At 38.0% G+C, this 18,782-nt stretch overlaps 4 protein-coding genes across 7 annotated transcripts in view; 3 read left to right on the forward strand and 1 right to left on the reverse strand.

Moving 5' to 3' along the window:
* Positions 1-2,294, forward strand: ppcs (phosphopantothenoylcysteine synthetase). Of its 2 annotated transcripts, none has more exons than XM_055184924.2 (4): positions 1-158; positions 432-987; positions 1,094-1,197; positions 1,279-2,294. In XM_055184924.2, the coding sequence occupies exons 1-4, from the start codon at positions 78-80 to the stop codon at positions 1,597-1,599; spliced, it is 1,062 nt and encodes a 353-aa protein (XP_055040899.2). In that variant the 5' UTR covers positions 1-77; the 3' UTR covers positions 1,600-2,294. The 2 variants fall into 2 exon arrangements, with proteins under 2 accessions (XP_055040899.2, XP_055040900.2); XM_055184925.2 differs by having other exon boundaries at positions 2-158; positions 455-987.
* The window catches only part of utp3 (UTP3 small subunit processome component), a 16,701-nt gene continuing 209 nt past the window's right edge, over positions 2,291-18,782 (reverse strand). Inside the window, exons 1-16 of one of the 2 annotated variants that reach the window (XM_073876110.1) lie at positions 7,059-7,242; positions 6,690-6,777; positions 6,542-6,598; positions 6,036-6,092; positions 5,832-5,952; positions 5,662-5,730; positions 5,417-5,538; positions 5,170-5,322; positions 4,088-4,159; positions 3,912-3,952; positions 3,712-3,810; positions 3,468-3,588; positions 3,253-3,386; positions 2,899-2,953; positions 2,662-2,769; positions 2,291-2,578 (exon numbers count right to left, since the gene is read on the reverse strand). In XM_073876110.1, the coding sequence (XP_073732211.1) occupies positions 2,489-2,578; positions 2,662-2,769; positions 2,899-2,953; positions 3,253-3,386; positions 3,468-3,588; positions 3,712-3,810; positions 3,912-3,952; positions 4,088-4,159; positions 5,170-5,322; positions 5,417-5,538; positions 5,662-5,730; positions 5,832-5,952; positions 6,036-6,092; positions 6,542-6,598; positions 6,690-6,777; positions 7,059-7,075 (1,404 nt within the window). In that variant the 5' untranslated portion in view covers positions 7,076-7,242 and the 3' untranslated portion in view covers positions 2,291-2,488. Of the gene's footprint in view, positions 2,579-2,661; positions 2,770-2,898; positions 2,954-3,252; positions 3,387-3,467; positions 3,589-3,709; positions 3,811-3,911; positions 3,953-4,087; positions 4,160-5,169; positions 5,323-5,416; positions 5,539-5,661; positions 5,731-5,831; positions 5,953-6,035; positions 6,093-6,541; positions 6,599-6,689; positions 6,778-7,058; positions 7,243-18,782 lie in introns of those variants that run through there. The other variant, XM_073876109.1, reaches the window with a different exon arrangement.
* Positions 8,163-18,782, forward strand: part of cpne1 (copine I) — a 20,378-nt gene continuing 9,758 nt past the window's right edge. Inside the window, exons 1-2 of one of the 2 annotated variants that reach the window (XM_073876108.1) lie at positions 8,243-8,301; positions 10,364-10,447. The gene's annotated coding sequence lies outside the window, so the exon portion shown is untranslated. Of the gene's footprint in view, positions 8,302-10,363; positions 10,448-18,782 lie in introns of both variants that reach the window. The other variant, XM_073876107.1, reaches the window with a different exon arrangement.
* On the forward strand, positions 8,246-16,329 carry rbm12 (RNA binding motif protein 12). The gene is made up of 3 exons (XM_055184916.2): positions 8,246-8,301; positions 10,364-10,447; positions 12,917-16,329. The coding sequence occupies exon 3, from the start codon at positions 12,940-12,942 to the stop codon at positions 15,508-15,510; it is 2,571 nt and encodes an 856-aa protein (XP_055040891.1). The 5' UTR covers positions 8,246-8,301; positions 10,364-10,447; positions 12,917-12,939; the 3' UTR covers positions 15,511-16,329.

Below are 18,782 nucleotides of genomic sequence, written 5' to 3' on the forward strand. Positions count from 1 at the left end.
AGTTGCGCATGCGCGCACTTCAGGCAGTAAGCTAAGGGAAGTGACATCTCATTGCATTACTTTATTTGTGCAAGTTTATGGTCATTCGCCCTAACAAGTCTGCATTACATTTTTTCACGGTTTATTTCTGGTGGTTTAATCACTCACTGTCTAAACAGGTAAAAGTCGCGTTTTGCCTACGATTTTTATTCATATTATCACGGTAATAAATAAGCAAACGCAGCCAGCGAGAATATCTTATGTTGTTAACAAATGTGAACTCTGTATACTTACTTTATATTCATTGTTGCACTCCTGCTGAAATTCAAACTACAAACCTGCTTGGCATTAGTCGAGTATCCTGACCTTACTGATTCATGTGTTATGTACTGTAGGATGTGTTTTCATACGTATTCTTCTACACGTTTTTAATACCTTCTTAATGTGCACAGCACACAAATACTTTATCTTTCAGGTTTACAATGGCCCACTCTGAGCCCTCAGGTGCAGTGGATGTAGGACTGTCAAAAGAGTTTGCAGTCCCCTCTCATGTAGAGGAGGTCAAGAAGCTCATGGCTGAGTTTGCTGAACGTCATGGATCAGCTGGTCGCAAAGTAGTTCTGATAACATCAGGAGGCACTAAAGTTCCCCTGGAGTCCCGAACTGTACGTTTTTTGGACAACTTCAGCAGCGGTCGAAGAGGGGCATCTTCTGCTGAGTATTTCCTCGATTCTGGTTATGCAGTGATCTTTCTGCATAGGCATCGTTCTCTCTATCCATACTCTCGACTGTACACTGGGGTTAATTTACTGGACGGATTAAGATTACAGATTGATAAGAAGGACACTGAGGTTGTGGTGGATCAGAAGGTGCTTCCAAACATCGGACAGGTTCTCACACGGTATCAGGAAGTGAAAGCGAATGGATTACTGCTGCCAGTGGAATTCAACACTTTATCGGAGTATCTTCATCTTCTCAAGGCTTCAGCTCAGGCTTTAAACTCTATAGGTGATGATAACTTGTCATTTTGTGGATGTTCACTTCAGGCATTTGTAGTGGCTATTTATGTAAATATATACATCACACATGCATATTCTTTACTTTTTTCTCCTAGGATCCAAAGCTATGTTTTATCTGGCTGCGGCTGTTTCTGACTTTTATATACCGGCATCTGAAATGCCAGAACACAAAATTCAATCCTCCAATGGTCCACTTCAGGTGTTGTATAAAATGCTAAAAAAATAGATTTGGAGTTACTCTTAGTTGGCTCCAACTAACACATTCTATTTTGTTGCTCAGATAAGTATGAAGATGGTTCCCAAGATGCTCTCCCCGTTGGTGAAGGACTGGGCACCTCAGGCTTTCGTCATCTCTTTCAAGCTGGAAACCGATCCCTCCATTCTTTTGGAGCGAGCACGTCGAGCCTTAGACACTTATAACCACCAGGCAGTGGTTGCGAATGTTCTTGACACCCGCCGTGGATACGTGGTAGTTGTCACCAAGGACACACAACAAGAGTTAATCCTCACAGACGAGGAAGTGCAGAGAGATGTAGAAATTGAAGAAAGGATTGTCAGCAATCTGACCTCAGCACACAGTCAATTTATGTCTCAAGTATGAAAAGCGTTTGATTCTTTGCATTTCAACTAAAGTTGCTCTTGAAGGCAGATCTGGGATCATGTAACAAACAATCAAGGTTAAAAATTGGATCTAATTGTGGTTATCTAATATTTCAGTGTTAAGAAGCTTTATGAAATAGCAGCAAAACAAATCATTTTCTTTTGTCTACAGATGGAGAGCTATATAAATCCTGTTTTATCCTCCATAGGTTAGGCACAAATGAGAATAATTGCATGTACATTTGGTGTCCAAAGTCATTGTTATATTTTAAATAATTATAATAATTTGGCACTCATTGTCATGGATCAGTGTTGACAGTATGTAACAGAAGTTTGACAGTAACGGAATTGACACTAAATCAGAGAACAGACAATCATGATTTTTGATTTGATTATATAAGACACTTTTTAAAGAAAAAAAAAACATTGTTGTGACCTGTAACATCTTGTGATCCATGACAATGAGTACTATATAATTAAAATAATTAAAAATATAACCATCTGGGGAAAAAACTAAAAACAAAAAAAATTTGGAAACCTTATGCTTGAATGGTTTTAGGCTAACATACTGAATATAACACTGCTTTTTTTCATGTTAATCAGATTTTAAGTCTGTCTGCACTAAATCACAATGCATTACCAGTTGCTTTTCAACAATATAGTATGTATGAAAAGAACAATAAACTCTCAAATATTTATATATGTTAGACTTTTTTTAATACTTAAACTATAACAGCACATCATTTCACAAAATCATTTCTCCATTCCTTTGATAACTTTCATTGGACATATGCCTATTTTTTTTAGCTGTATAACAATACATATTTGTTGGTATCTGGAATAGTGAGTATATAATCAATAAGCTTGATTGAGGATCACAGCTAGATTTATCACTTGAGTTTGACGCTTCTCTTAACTCCAGCACGAATACCAGACCATTCTCCACTGTATCTCGTCTCCTCGCGGTGCACCTCACGAACCTGAAACACACATTTTGCATTCAGCATCTATCTAAAACAGTATTTACCTTATTTACAAGCTTGGGATGAATCCTGACACCTACCTGACCCTTCCTACGAATCTGTGCACGTCTGAACTTCTCTCTGTGCTTGACTCTGGGATTGCGATCGATCTTCTTCCGCTTGGGTGTGAGCCCTTTGTTCTTCGACATCTGTAACCAAAACGGACATAAGTCATATTGTTAAAAAATGATAGTGACATAATATTAGTCAGATCTTTACACACATCCTCTTTTAAAAAAAATGTGCGAGTTGGATGTAGTTAAACAGCAACACTTCACCTGATAAGTGATCTTTCGTTTAGCATCTCCTTCCACCTCTTCCTCCTCCATCAATCTGGAAATGCAATGAATGACAGTAAGGTTTCTATTGCTCCAATCATGACAGACCACAAGAGCGTAGCCTAATAGTAAGAGAGTTGGGCTTGTAACCCAAAGGTCAGTGGTTCAAGTCTCATGGCCAGCAGGATGCGACCGAGGTGCCCTTGAGCAAGGCACGTTTTCTACATCTTCTCCCCAGTGCTCCAGGTGTGTGTGTTCACGAATTGCAATGAGTGTTTGTTTACTTACTTGGATGGGTTAAAAGCAGAAGACTTGACAGTCACTTAACTTCACTCTTACTTTAAACAGACTTACTCGTCTTCGTATTGAGGTTCGCTCTTCTTCCTCTTCAGTTTCTGCCTCTCCGCCATAGCATTATAGAAGCGCAGATTTGCTTCCTCATCTGAGTCAGACGCCTCGGCCGTCTCCAACTTAGCCTCTTCTGGCACCTTAAAACAAGACATTAGACTCAGCATAAGCCAAATGAAGCAAATAACTAAACATAACTATACAATTCAAGGTAGACTTACTTTGGTTTTGGTGTGTTTGCTGCCCACTGATCTCTTTGCGGTCCTGTCCTGCTGGTCTTCAGAGAGAAGTTGACGCAGTTGAGGAGCCAGTCTAGCATCTACGTTGCCTAGTTCATTTATCAGCTGTATAAAAAAAATAATGAGATGTTTTGCTTCCAAACATACAGTCAAAATGCTGAAAAACACATGCAACCATCTGATAAATTATTCAGTTGAAAAGAAATACAAAACTTTGGTTATACTTAGATTTCTGTATGTCAGCAGTCTCTCAATCACAGGATGATTATGTGCGGAAATTCGCTTCGCTTTTAGAACCAAATAAAAACTAATGTTTGTGCAATAGCTGGAAAGAAGGAAAAATCAGACTGTAATTTAGTAGCATGTAGCGTAAAAATATAGTGCAATGGTAGTGTAACCGTATGCAAAATGTAAAGGAATGCTTACTTAAGATAAAGCTGCTGTTTGGTAAGGAGATAATTCGCACCCTAGAGGGAAGAAAATGATATGAAGGCAAGAAATAGGTTTTAGTCAAATAATGTATTTACAATTTACATCAGTATACACATTAGAAATTAAAAAGAAGAAACATTCCCAGCAATACTTCTGAAGATTTAACACACCTTTCCAGGGGGGATCCTTCCATCTTTAACCATATCCACAAGGGGCTGAACCTCATCCCTTAACTCTGTAAGCTAACCATGCAATGACAACTTAAATTGAGCAATACTGTATAACCACATCGAGTGCAAGTCTTTATCATGTATGATGGTGCATTCACACGGGGCGTAAGCGTTAACGCTTCCCATTCACTTTTAATGGGTGATGTCATGCGTTACCGAACTGAATTGTGGATCAATCGGCGTCGCGTCAGTGCCGTTGCTCGTGGCAGAAGTTGAACATTTCTCAACTTTTCAAGCGGCAACGCATGCGTCAGCCAATCAGATCGCCTTTATGCAAATTACCTAGGCAGAGCCAGCCAATTACGTTTATGGAAGACAGGAGCATAGGTTGCGGCCACTGTGATTGGCTGTTGGCCACGCTTCAGACAAGCCTTCCATTAAAGGAACAGTATGTAGGATTGTGGCCAAAACTGATACAGCAATCACAAAACTTGTAGCCAAAACTGGTACTGCAATCACACAACTGGTGGCCAATACACAACATGACAACATAAACATCAGTTGAGGGCTGCAACTCCACTTTTTAAATGACCATATCCTGGCCAGACCACTGTTGTGAGTGATACAAGTATTTGAAATGAAATTCATTTCTTAATGTCTAGTGACACATCAGGGTCATTTTATAATTAATTGATATAAATTTCTTACATACTGTTCCTTTAAGCGTTAACGCTTATGCCCCGTGTGAATGTACCATTAGAGGCTGGTATTAAGATGCGTTTTGGTCGATGGGATCACAAGTGGACGAGAGAGACGCATTAACGTTTACACCTGGTATTTTAATCCGTCTCTTTTTTCGACCACTTCTGTCCTGATTTTCTAAGGGGATGGTCTGTGGCCAAGTCCCTCTGCTTTCGCTTAAACGCGAGCAAGGGAGTGATGGGTTTAAATTGATTAATATTAGGTCAGAGTCCACTGTGCCGTCCACTTGTGATCCGATCGACCAAAATGGATCTTAATGCCAGGTGTAAACAACCTCAATGCAATTTAGTCATGAAAACATCATTGCTTTATGCCTCTACCTTTGCTTTGAAATCCTGGATGAGTTCCAACAATTCCGGTGATTCTTTCTTTAGCATTTTGAGCTTTTCTTTCTGTGACATTGTTTTTAAGTCCTTCACAATCCTTTCCTCTGTTTCTGCTGCCTTCTGCGCTTCAACCTCCGCTGTAAACTCCTAACGGACCACAGAATTAATACAACGACTTATGAATGATCTGAAGGGAACATTCTGAACTGTACCGATATCCTTTGGAATACTAATGGAATACCTCAAGCAGGTTAAGATCATAGTCTTCCTCGCTCAGGTTGGCCGCCAATCGCCGTTGAACGTTTTTGGCCTCCTCTTCCTCTTCTTTGTCTTCGGCCTCAATCTCTTCAAGAGATTTGCCCTCTGCAAAATATACAAATTCAACATGCTTTACAGAAATAAAACATACTGTATGTAGCATAATTTATATATAAGTCCGTATGCACATTTATGCACATAAAGTATGTAAATGTGAAAAATGCTTACTTTTGGTGACATAATCTGAATCATAGAATATCTTCTTTTTGTTTCCCCAAGCCATGTCATTTGGGAGATCTATAGAGAAAGAAAATGAGTGTCAGAGCTATGGCCAGAAGAATTTATTTTATTTTTTGCAAAATAAACCATAATATATTATTATTATTTTAAAACATTACCGTCATCTTTTATCCCTTCCAGGTCACTCTCCATATCGGTCCCCTCCTCATTATTGTCTGCCTCATCATCTTCATCATCATCATCATCTGACTCAGGAAGCTTTAAGGGCATGACTTCTTCCTGAAAATTTTTTTTTATCATGCTTAACAAACACAGCTGAAGAGGTCAAAAAAGCTTTTTGAAAAACTAAAACAATTGCTTACCTCATCATATTCATCCTCTTGATCGCTGTCCTCTTGAACCCCTTGGGCCAAGAGTTTCTACAGATAATGGTCAAATATTATATAATACATATTTCAGACAAATGCCCATTAAATAGAAAACATGCAAGCATATATAATATACAAACTTTTGTTTTGGCGTTTACAAAAACAGGAGAAATCTCTTATAATACTCAATGTAAGATCATTTAAGGCCATTATAAATTCTGAATCAATTAATTGACACAAAGTTCTGGATATGATTCCTTAACACACGACATGTAAAGTTGGAACATTAATACAAAAATGGCTTGCATTTATTAACCTTAAGATCTTAAGTAAGATTATGTATGCATAACGCAGATTTTTTTTAATCACAATATCTAAAATTTGCGTACCAGCTTTTTGCTTGTGTATACATAATTTAAATGGCATCAGACCCAAAGATTTGCTTCCACAATGTGATACAGTTTACAGTCATACACAAAGACGACAGAAGAAAAACTTACTGAGATTTTCTCATTGTGAAATTCATCTACTTTATCCTCCACATACTTTGAAGATTTCTGACAGGAGAAAACCAAAAAAGGTGTTAACAACCATAAACCAAAGGGAAAAGGGCAGACAAACATATACAAATTTACCCCAGAATGTTACCTTATCTGGAATGCCTTCACGTATATAAGTATCAGGGTCATCACTGTCATATTGCTGTTGCTTCTTTGCTCTGGGCTTTTTGACTGCCCTATGAAATAAAGCAGCACATTAGTAAAAAGCAAGCTTTGTGCTGCATGTTTATTTTATTGATCAACATATTGTCCAGCCAAGAAATCTGATTCAATATAAATTCCATGCTATTTATTATTAAAAATATTTTAGAATACAATGCATTTCTTAAAAATATAAATAGATTAATAAATAACAACTTTAAAGATTCAAATTGCATACATCTACTACGTATGACAAAAGTTTGTTCATTGAGTTAACAAGAAAAAACAGCAAAAACTTAAATATGACGTTCGTTACCTTCGTGCTCGGACCATATTATCCACAGAATATATAAAGTCTTGGTCTTATTAATCCTAATAAAATATTACGGGGGTTGCTTTACACCGCAAATAGTTTAACTGACAGTACTAAATAAAAACAGATCAACAACTTTCCGCGTGGACATCCACACGCGTTTGAAACAGGAAGTAAACCATTACTCGAGTCCTTCCGCTTTCGCATATTGCCAAAATAAAAGTCGCACAACCAATCCCTTGTTTGGAAATACATCACAATATAGCATAATATAAAAGTTTATTATTTGAACTCTTAATATAATTATCCATGCAATATAAAAAATAGTAGCAATGAGGATTTGTATTGAACCAAATATGTTCAGTCTAATGTTCATGACTTTTCTGTATGGATTTACATGATTATAGAAGTAACATACACGTGCATACAAATTAAGGCAAATTATAAGAAATACATGTAATTATATGTATCACATGTATCTTTAAATCTCATATTTAGGCGTTTCTCAATTCGAAGGCTCCAGCCTGCGGAGGTAGCATGTATATGATACATACGTCATCAAGCCTGGTTTATTTCAGTTAACTGAGCATTGCATTGGCAAGGTATAAGCATATTAAAACAATTTACGATTAACTACGAATAACAGTCAACTTAATAATCGATAATATACTGAAACAAGACAGTCTTTATGACGGATGCAGCCTATAAATGCGACATCCGGAGGCTGCAGCCTTCAGATTGAGAAACGGCTTTTCTGTAACGTTAGGTGGGTTCCAATCCTCAAATAGTGCCCTTGTAAGTGGACTTCAGGGGGTTTGCGGCCATCTTAAGATACATCGGTGCATCTCATTAATCACTGACCAATAGAAACTTAAGGTACAGAGGTTTGGCTAAAATACAGTGAAAAACATTATGCGTGATTTAAGTGTTGTCTGTTGCAGAATATTCAAAACAAACCATTTTATCAGATAAATGGATTTATACTAATATCCAATGTTGGGGGATTAGACATTAAAAGAACACTACATAGGGACCTTGTGGATTGCAACGCCCTCATAATACAAACCGCCTACTAGTATTTAGTGGTTTGCGTACTGTGGCGCATGCGCTTTGCATAACAGCCCTTTTCACAGTATCGACTAAACTGCTTCAGTATGAGCAGACACTGAAGAACAAGAGGTGGAAAACGGCAACTGAAGAGCCACGTCTTTTGTAATTAAAAGATCTATTAAGACAAATAATTTCGGTAAGAATATACAGAGTACATCAATTCACACACGGTATTTTATATAGTAAAACAACATGTCGACATTTGTAAAATGCAACAATTTTGGGAGTTTGACGGGTTAGGGCATTGTGTTTGTGAGCTACAAGCTAGGGTGTGAGTTTTTATGGTTAATGCACAGATAAGTTTTTTTGTACTACAAGGCAATGTTTATTTTTTCATGTTTGAGACGTGTTGTGTTGCTCTGTAAAACCAATAAAATAGCAACGGTGTTTGTTCATCTACCCTTTTTTCGCTGGTAAATACAGACGACGCTTGCACGCCATTTTGTCATCTCGCTGGATTGAATGGCTAGTGACGCCATGCTGTGATTGTTATTATTAAACTCTAATAAAACAGACAAATTCACTTAGGAAATCAAGCAGTGTTGTGTTTCAAAGCTTTTTCTTGAACTTATGATCATACATGTTTGGTTTTTACTGCTATAACTGGCTTATTTATGTCGAGTTGTTCATGCAGAACCAAGCTGCAAGCGCGAGCAGGCTCTATCTGACCCACAAATGGCAATGTGTTCTGGATGCATTTTTTTAATATAAGTTATATATTCAATGCAGTGACAAGTTTCTATCTAATTATATTGTGAAAATTTAGCGTCCACATAAAGATTTTATTGTGTGTGTGTTTTTATGGTGAGTTCTTCAAACGCCAGGACTGTATTGTTTGGTGTCTTGTAAAATTAGTTAAAACATTTCTGCTAATATTGGAATCTTTTAGTTGAAGTATTTTTGAAAACACATAACCAGTTAGTTTTTTTGTTTTTTTAGGTTGGTGTAGTGTTTGTCACTGTGGCTTGTTCTTGTTTCTCAAGACATTTAACCTCAAGCATAATCCTGGACATAAATGTAGTAGTTGGATGAAATATAGGTCTACATTTAATTGGGTCAAAACTATGCATTTTTACAGATATAGGCTGGTTTTGTGGAGGTGATTGATCCTTATGTTTTGTTCAGATTTAAATACCATTGGCTAAACACAATTATTTTCTTGTGTCTGTGTGTGAGGATCCTAAACAAGACTGCAAACATTTTTCCAGTGGTTGTATGAACTGGGAAGTGTGTGTCGGTTTGTATCCAGAAATGGGATACAGAGGCTTATCTGTCTATTTTTTGCAAGTTTAATCTTTGGCAATTGAAAATACTTAAGTTAAGTGCAAATTATACTTCTGCACCGGACCTATCCCGCAATTACACAGTCAGATCCCTAGTAGGCAATGTACATGGGCATGTTACAGTATCAAGACAAAAGCAGAAGAAGATAAAGTTTGTTGTGTACGTTGTTGGAGAAGCATCAGCAGCAGTGATGGAGGTAAATAGACATAGACGTTTGTTACAGCTTGAGTTGTTAAATATAACTTTGTCCATTTTTGTTTTCACTATTGCAAGCGGAAATGCGCATGAGGAACTGTGACGCTGATTTAATTTTTTTTACATGCTGAGGGGTGTTCTAGCAGACCAATCACAGTGCTTGCGGTCTGCGTAGAACTGGCGCGTTGTTACAGTTTTGGATAGGTTTGTGTCAGGCTACGGTGTATGCTTCACGCCAACGCATAGGCATTGACGTTCAAATTGACGGAGAAGTATAAATAGGGTTTTAGGTTGGAACTGAAGGTAGATGGTTTGTTGCTAACATGTTGTTCACTAATTTTCCACATTATTACATTTCACAACTCACTCTGTAAAGGACCAAATCTGTTTTTCTCTATTTTCTTTTCTGATTTGTATTGGAAAATTGCTGTTTTATATTAATGTTTTTGTGTTTGCTGGGGTTAAACATGAAATACATGAGATGCATGCATTTTAACACCTATTTTAATGAATGGTTTTGCGAAGCAGCTGGCCAAATGTCTGATGTGCACAAACGATGCTTCAGTTTACTTAGTTTTGCTTTTCTCGTATCTAAACGTAGATTGTTACTAAATGGGCTTGAATTTTGCTGGCACTGAATGGTTTACTTGGATGGATATCACTGGCCTGTTTTAATGCTGTTTACGTATTTTTGCCTCCATTTATTCTTTTTATTACAGTCGAGAATTGATTTTAAATGATTGCCGTCAGGATTGGCTTGGGTATCCTGTGCAACTTGTAACGAAGCAGCACTTTTAATACAGGTAAGCTTTGGAGGGGTCTTAATTTTGGAGATTTAGAAAGAATCTAAAGATTTAAAATTTAATAAAGTATCCAGAAGGTTGATATTTTGTATTATTTGTTTTTGCTAAATATTATAATAAAATCGCATGCTTTCATCTTGTAAAAATTGTTGACTATATTCATTGTTTTTACATGAGGTGACCGTGTTTGGTTTGCATTTGGAATGTACAGTGATTTTTAAATGATATTTTAGGTTGTTGATAGCTGCATGCAGTGAGAAAAGAGAATAAAATGATAAAAAATTAGGGCTGCACGATATTGAAGAAAAATGTGATGGCTTGCTAATTAAAGTGACGTGGTAATACTTTAATGTTGTGTAAATCTGTTTAATTTATAATAAAATATATTTAAAGCTGTACATTATTTAACAAACATTTGTTTTACATTTTTCCTTATAATAAATAATCATGCTCCGTGTCACCAGTCTCTTGGCTATCTGCAAAGGTCTAACCGTGGGTTCACATTGAGGTGTCAAATTTGCGTCTACAGCGTCTAGTTTGTCGCTTGAACATTTTGAGTTTACTCGCTTCATTCGCACGTGAAATTCTAGTCATTGAGACATTCACGCGGAAATTTGTGTCATGGGAAGGCCTTCCTTAGGCTTTTGCGACTCCGCTTGCTTCCTGTAATCAATGCATTTTTCCTTGAAAGTTCAAATTTTTCAACTCGCACGTTTCCCACGGCAACGCTCAATTCGCGCCATTTTTGCGTGAACAAGGTGGAATCGCGCCATTACATTGACTTAACATTGAAATCGCTTGACGCTAGGGCTTTGACGATTCAGCGCTTTCCCCATTAAAAAGACCTGCCTGAAATCGATTCTGTGTTTGTGCGTGTACTACGGCTTTGTGATCAGTAGGAAGTCCTTATCAACCTTAAATCACTATGAGTTTGAGTCGTTTATAATGTGAATTTAAAAAAGCAACACTTGTCAAACAAAATCATTAAAAATAGTTTTCATATCATGAAAATACCTGAAACAATGTAAAGAAGAACAGGGATATTTATATCCCTTTAGACTTTTCCTGGAATAGCGTTTGTCATAGATATGTACACTAGATGACGTCTTGGCTACGGCAGTTCATTGGACCGAATGCGTCAAATCGAGCCGCAATCTTAAAACGGGAACCCCGCATCAGTGTCATTGTAGGCAATAATGTAACGGAAATAAAATCACCATAAATTGTCATGAATGCGATTTTCTTGGTTTTCTTTTTGGTTCGTTTCAACAGTCAGACATGTATTTAGCATTGAATCCAGAAAAAAATGTAAGTTTTGATATTATGAAAATGAAAGTCCATGAATTCGAAGTACAGGCAGAGATGGTAGCATTACCTAGCTACGTCCTATGACAAGACCCGTTTCAAGATGCCGGCGATTTTGACGCATGCTTAGAACCCCAAGGCGACATCTAGTGTATATATCTATGAGCTTTTGTAATGCTGCTACTTCTGTGGTGCACATGCTGTTTTTACACAAGCGCCCTCTGGCTTTTGGATGTGGTGGCATTTCACCGTAATTCATTCATTGAGAAAAAGCGCATTTGCACGATTAATCGTCACAGCCCTACTTGACACCTTTACCGCGGCTGGTCTGAAAGCAGCATAATTCTTTCCATGCACTTTTTTTAAAGCTTTATTATCATTCTGTTATGGCAAAACATTTCAATATGCATGCACATATGTGGTATTTCAATATATCTTGCAGCCCTAATTAAAAGCATTAAAAGCTTGTTTTAAAGCGACTAGTTGGTGTCTAAACGATGAAGACATTGAATTTCACTTGTCAGAAGGTTCCCACAGTCATGAAAAAACTGGAAATATCATGGAATTGTAAAATTTCCATGTCTGAAAAGTCATGGAAATTAATAATATCAAATTAACGAGAATTTTTGTGGTGAATATAAGTGGTTCTAGATATGCTATGCTCTACAATCTTTAATTGGCTGAAATTAATTTATAATTGGAATCTTTATATTAAAGGAAACTTGAAGGTCATGGTAATTTCTTAGTCCATATTTGTGGGAACTTTGTGGTCAGTAAATCACCTAGTTTTATTAAAGTCAGTGTTGGTGTCATTTTATATCAAGATCCTCAGTTGTCAGACAATTGGCATTTTTTGTAACAATCTTGTTTGGATGAGATTATAAATAAGCAGTGAAAATCATCATATAAGTTAAAGTTGAATTATTGCTGTGTTGTAACGTGTATAGTTAGTTTGCTTTTGGTAACTTCAACATGATGAGCTGAAACGTTTCATTATGGCTTTGCTGTCTACTACTTGTTCTGCTGTTGTTACAATATGGTTTCTCAAATAATTGTTGGTAAAATAATTTTTGTTCCTGCTTTTAATCGTCGTCTTGTGATTTGTTTGCGTGTGTTCTGTTAACTTTTTTTATCCTGACAGTCGTTGCCTTCTTTCATCTACAGGTGTGTGTTTGTTGCACCTCAGCATGGCTGTGGTCATCCGTTTGCAGGGTCTCCCCATTGTGGCTGGGACCATGGACATACGACATTTCTTCTCTGGATTGACCATCCCGGATGGTGGTGTGCATATTGTAGGGGGCGAACATGGTGAGGCTTTTATCGTGTTCGCCACAGATGAAGATGCAAGGCTTGGGATGATGCGCACAGGGGGGGCAATCAAGGGCTCCAAGGTGTCTCTGTTACTGAGTAGCAAAACCGAAATGCAAAACATGATTGAGCTAAGTCGTAGGCGTTTTGAATCTGGAAGTGCAGAGGTTGCCACAGGAAATGGCAGTAGGCCTGGTCCACCGGTGAGCACTGGTGGAAGTGGAAGAGGCAACTTGTCAACCACTGCACAAAGCTTTAGCAATACAACTGCAACGACATCCACTACAGCAGTCTCGGCACATGAGTCTGCCAGCAACAAGACAGTCCCTACATTTTCAACCACTACCATGGGAAGCATGCCCCCAAACTTTAATAATTTCAGTAGCCCAAATCTTAGCTTGGGCTCCACTATGACAACTGCTATGTCATCCATGAACTCTGTACCTCCCCCTATACCTCCTCTGCCCACCATGCCAACTTTGCCTCCGATGCCTCCCATGCCAGTACCACCACCAATATCCACACTGCCTCCAATGCCAGCTGCTAATCCCCTAACGTCAGTGCCTCCAGTCCCTCCCATTTCACACATACCACATCTCTCTACCCTTCCTCCATTTAACCCAGGTGTCCCTCCTCCAGTTGGAGTTGGTAGTTTAGCTTCTGGTCCATTGTCTCTCGGAAATCCAAATTCGATGTTCCTAAATCCCCTGAACCCGCTAAACCCCCTCAACCTTCAACATAATTTCAAATCAGCACCAACAAACCCAGATGAGTTGTATGTTTATCTACATGGGCTTCCTTTTTCAGTCAATGAAGGTGAAGTTAGAGATTTTTTTCAGGGACTTGGTCTCGAGTCAGTTCGTTTGCTTAGAGACAACTTGGGAAGAAATAATGGCAGGGCATTGGTAAAATTCTATTCACCTCAAGATTCTTTTGAGGCTTTAAAAAGGCATTCAGGAATGATAGGGCAAAGATTTGTTCAAATTTCTCCAGCTACAGAGAGACACTGGAGAGAAAGCGCAAACACAGTAAATGCCAAAGCAGCTAGTGACGCAGAATTTAATAGACATCGTCGCGGAAGTACCAACTCGTCTTCACCCTCCGGCCGGGAACGAGCTAGGTCTCGTTCCCCCCATAACTCCGAGTTCTGTGTGTATTTGAAAGGACTCCCGTATGAGGCAGAGAACAAGCAGATCTTTGAGTTTTTCAAAAATCTTGAGATAGTTGAAGACAGCATTTACATTGCATATGGACCCAATGGCAGGGCAACTGGTGAGGGATTTCTGGAGTTCAGAAATGAAAATGACTACAAAGTTGCCCTTGGATGCCACATGCAGTACATGGGTAGTCGATTTATACAGGTGCACCCCATTACAAAGAAAAACATGTATGACAAGATAGATGGCATTCGCAAACGATTGCAGGGCGATCACAAAGGTTCGGAAGGAGGAAAAAATGCAAAGATTTGCGCTCACATAACAAACATCCCCTATAACGTGACAAAAAAAGATGTCCGTCTGTTTCTTGATGGCATTCAGCTCTATGAGGAAAGTCTTAAGGTGCTAGTTGACGCTAATGGTAATGGTCTTGGTCAGGCTATTGTGCAGTTTAAGACTGAAGATGATGCACTTAAAGCTGAGAGACTGCATAGGCAGAAATTAAATGGCAGAGATGCTTTTGTGCATTTAATAACTTGTGACCAGATGAAAGAGGTTGAGAGAAATCCTCCTTCACAGTCTAAAAGAGGACAGAAATCCCAAGGCAATTCCCACGCCCATGCACACCTACAGGCCCCGCCCCAAGTGCTACAACCCCCACATGCTTTTCCAGGTATGACAGCCGACGAGTTCGGCTTTCTCAGGAATGCTGTTGGAACTTTTGCCAATGGTCCCCCATTCGTAAACCCTTTCGCAGCCCCAGGTAACGGACTAGCAGGTCCACCACCTTTGCCGCCACTTGGGGCAGCCTTGGGCGACGTCTCGCTTACTGTTCCCTTACCAAGTCCTGTTTTAGAGCACCCTGGTTTCAGACCTGGTGGCAATGGTGTGCCAACTGGCTTTGTTGGTGGGCCAGAGGCCTTAAGGGGTATGCCGCCTTTTGATAACGGAGCATCGCGTAAAACAGCAGGCCAAAATCGTGGCGGGAGCCAAGGTCAGAGGCCAGCCTCCGAAAACCTTAGAGGACCATCCAGCGGTGGTCCAGGTAATTCACGGCCTACTATTGTCAAAATTCAAAACATGCCCTTTACTGTCACAGTTGATGAGATTATAGATTTCTTTTATGGTTATCAAGTGCTGCCTGGTTCTGTCTGTTTACAATTTAATGAGAAGGGTTTGCCCACTGGGGAAGCAATGGTTGCTTTTGAGTCCCATGATGAAGCAACGGCTGCTGTTATGGACCTAAACGATAGGCCCATTGGGGCGAGGAAAGTCAAGATTACTTTGGGGTGAAAAACATGCTTTGATGCAGTTTTCTAAATATCTGATCTAGTTGTTTTTATGCACAGAAAAAGAAACTGACAAGTATTAGATTTTTTTCCTGGATATGTAAAAGATTGTGGACGTTACATGAAGCATGATACAACTGAGTCCAATGTTTCTTTTAAATGCCTATTCGAGCTTTGTGATAAAGACTTCAAGCAAATCATGAGTTAACTTATTACACATCTGCTAACCTGAAATGTGGCGTCTTTGTAGTAGTAGAAGTAGTAGAGGCTATAAGCTATGCTGGTGCATATAAGTTGGCAAGTATGCTTAACTCTGAGAATTTATTTTGTGTATCTGCTCATGTTTGAACATTTTACTCTATATAATGTTTCATCTTGCTGCATCCATGCATTTTTTTCTGATGTACAAACCAAGTGCTGCCAAGCATTTTGTGCATATCCACACTTCATTTAAAATGTTTGCCTCTGCTTAAAGTTTTATTCTCTGTCAATAAAATGCAAATGTGAGTGTATTCTGAATATCTGTTGCTGTCACACCGCTGAGATGTCAAATCAATTCTTTACTGTAAATACTAAGCGGGTTCATCAAGCAAACGCGGCATTGTAATGTTATGTATATGAATGCATTTAACTGTCTTTGCTCTCTTCACAATGTGTGCTGTGGTGTTTAATACGTTTCATTTCTTTTTTTGAAAGCTTGGTTTTTTTTAGTGTTGCTGAATTGGACGAGTTGTTATTAGTTTATTTTGACTTTCCAGCGCTTGTTTCCCTTGTAAATACTTTCCAGCTGAACTATTTTGTCAATAAAATGCCATTCCTGAAACGATGACACTTCAAGATATTGTGTTCTCTCCTGTCCACGTTTTTCTTTGTTCACAAATGAACAATAAAAATGTTTTGCTGCGACTTTGTTGTTTCCCATCTTGAACTGCATAATTCAAATGTTTCCATTAGATTTTTTTTATTACAGAGATCCTCAACAAAAAAAGTGCTGATGTGACTCAATATAGCTCCTAATTGTTTGCCTGTTGCATTAGGATGATGATGATTATGACTTGATTTAAACTGTAATGACATTTGTCGTAAGGCTTATTTAGATTGCATTGCATTGTCTATTTTTGAGATGAGATTAAAGCACTTAAAGGGAAAGTTTTCCCAAATATGAAAATTCTGTCATTTAAACACTATCAGGTTGTTTTAAACCTGTATACGTTTCTCTGTTTTGCCAAACAGAAAGAAGATTTTTGTAATCAAGCAGGAAACGTAACACCAATGGCTTCCATAGTAGAAAAGTCAATGGTGCCTAAAATTGGTTTGGTTACAAAATATCTTCCTTTGTGTTCAGCAGAACAAAAAATTATTTTATACAGGTTTTGATCAACTTCAGGGTGAGTAAATGATTCCAGAATTTTCATTTTTGAGTGAACTATCTCTTAAGTAATATTTCATGCTGTACTGCTGTCACAGATAAATATATCTGTCAATGTGGATATAGTTCTGGTCTTTGAAGTGGAGAGGCTCAAATTACATTTAATAATGGGTTTCAGTTACTCTGCACAGCATAAATCTTGTTTATAAAACATTATCCAAAAAAATCATATAACTTGTGTATAGATCTATAAAAGATGAAATGCTCTACTGGTGTCTGTATGCACATGCAGTGTGTCTCACATGAGACATTTAAAAAGGCACGTTTTTGAATTGGCTTGTGTTATACCTTAGTTCTGGTATTATTTTATTATTGAAGCAATTCTCATGCAGACTACATTAACAAGATGTGTTTTGGCTATGGTTTACTCTATGCAGTGGTATGTTGTTGTATAAAAGTTTCATCAAATAGTACATGTGTATCATTTCAGTTTAGGATTTCTCACTTCCTCTATGTATTTTTATCAAAGGGGGTCATTTGGGATTGCCTTAAAATGCTCTTTTTCAAAGCTTTGGATTTTCTTGCATTCGGCCTGTTCTGAAGCGCACAAGTTTGTGATGTTTTTAGCTTTTGTACTGTTTTGAACTCTGAAAACACAAGAGGGGTGCCTTTTATGTTCTCAAGCTTTGTTGACTAGCTTTCATGTATTAATTGTGCCTTTTTGATGCTGAGACTTGATTCCTGATGTTGTTCAGGTAAGTTCTACCATGGACTTGGATGCTGCTATCAGAGCTTTGAATACCAAATGTATAAATTGTACCACTTTTTATAAAGTGTTGTGTGAAAATATATATGTGGCTGATTTTATTGATTTTGATCATCTTAAGAAGAGTGAAGTAATAGGATATGATAATACTAATAGGATTTTGTCATAAATAAGCGAATTATATTATTCAAGAGTAATATGTAGATCTTAAACGTTGTGCAGTTTAATGCTGGCACGCTACAATTTATTTGCATCGTAATCCCAGTAACAGGCCTGGGTTTACAGACAGGGCTTATATTAAGCCTTAGTTAAATAGAACATTTAAGTAGTGTTTATAAATGTCCCTTAGAAAATAAACATTAATGGTGTGCATCTTAAGGAAAATAATTGCTTTGATATGTTTTAAGGTATGTCAGTGCAAGTTGTTTTCAGTTAAGACCGCTCAAACAAACATTTTGGTCTGGGACTAAGCCTGTGTGTGACTGAATCATTAAAGCTGACGTGAAAGTGTTGGATCTGGCAAAGAATATACAAAATGTATATTTTCAATGCTTTTCAAAATTATACGGAAAAACTAGTTTTTTACTCTGAAACGACGGCAGATAAGCCCGTTAACAAGGTACAATAGAGTCTCATACATATAGAAACGCACGCTAGTATCCGGATATTAATGACTTTGTTATGAAACCTGTGTTGCCATGGAGACATAGCGGTGATGATTCAAACGGTGCTGTGGTTTTAGTTGAATGATTGACACTTGCATACGTCAGGTTATGGTTTAACCAGTCAGGACTAGTCAGTGTGCTGTAGAGCTAACTAACAGAACAAAGTAGACCACATACATAAAGCTCCTAGTTGTTTGTACTGTTGGGCGTCTGAATATGAATTGTGTATGAATACAATTAAACTAGTTTATCAGCTCGTGCACCCATTAAAACGTTATTATCTATTATTAAACAGGTATTTTTGTATGATATACATTTTATATCTATCTTGTTAACACGTATGCTGCACGCTTCAAAATGCCTTCCCGGCCACATTACTTTCATAAGTTTACTGTGCAGGTCTGCTGGTATTTGATTTCGCACTGAAGGTCGGTTTACAAAACAAAACTGTTTTGTTTAGGTTTTTATGTATTCAA

This window comes from Misgurnus anguillicaudatus, chromosome 14 (assembly GCF_027580225.2).
Source record: "Misgurnus anguillicaudatus chromosome 14, ASM2758022v2, whole genome shotgun sequence".
NCBI lineage: Eukaryota > Metazoa > Chordata > Actinopteri > Cypriniformes > Cobitidae > Misgurnus > Misgurnus anguillicaudatus.

What these genes read in the sequence shown, in the direction of transcription:
- ppcs (XM_055184924.2), top strand. Translation starts at nt 78, where the DNA reads ATGGTCATTCGCCCTAACAAGTCTGCATTACATTTTTTCACGGTTTAT. An exon ending in TCAGGCTTTAAACTCTATAG is followed by an intron (nt 988 to 1,093) that starts GTGATGATAACT and finishes TTTTTCTCCTAG; the next exon opens with GATCCAAAGCTATGTTTTAT. An exon ending in CCTCCAATGGTCCACTTCAG is followed by an intron (nt 1,198 to 1,278) that starts GTGTTGTATAAA and finishes TTTGTTGCTCAG; the next exon opens with ATAAGTATGAAGATGGTTCC.
- rbm12 (XM_055184916.2), top strand. Translation starts at nt 12,940, where the DNA reads ATGGCTGTGGTCATCCGTTTGCAGGGTCTCCCCATTGTGGCTGGGACC.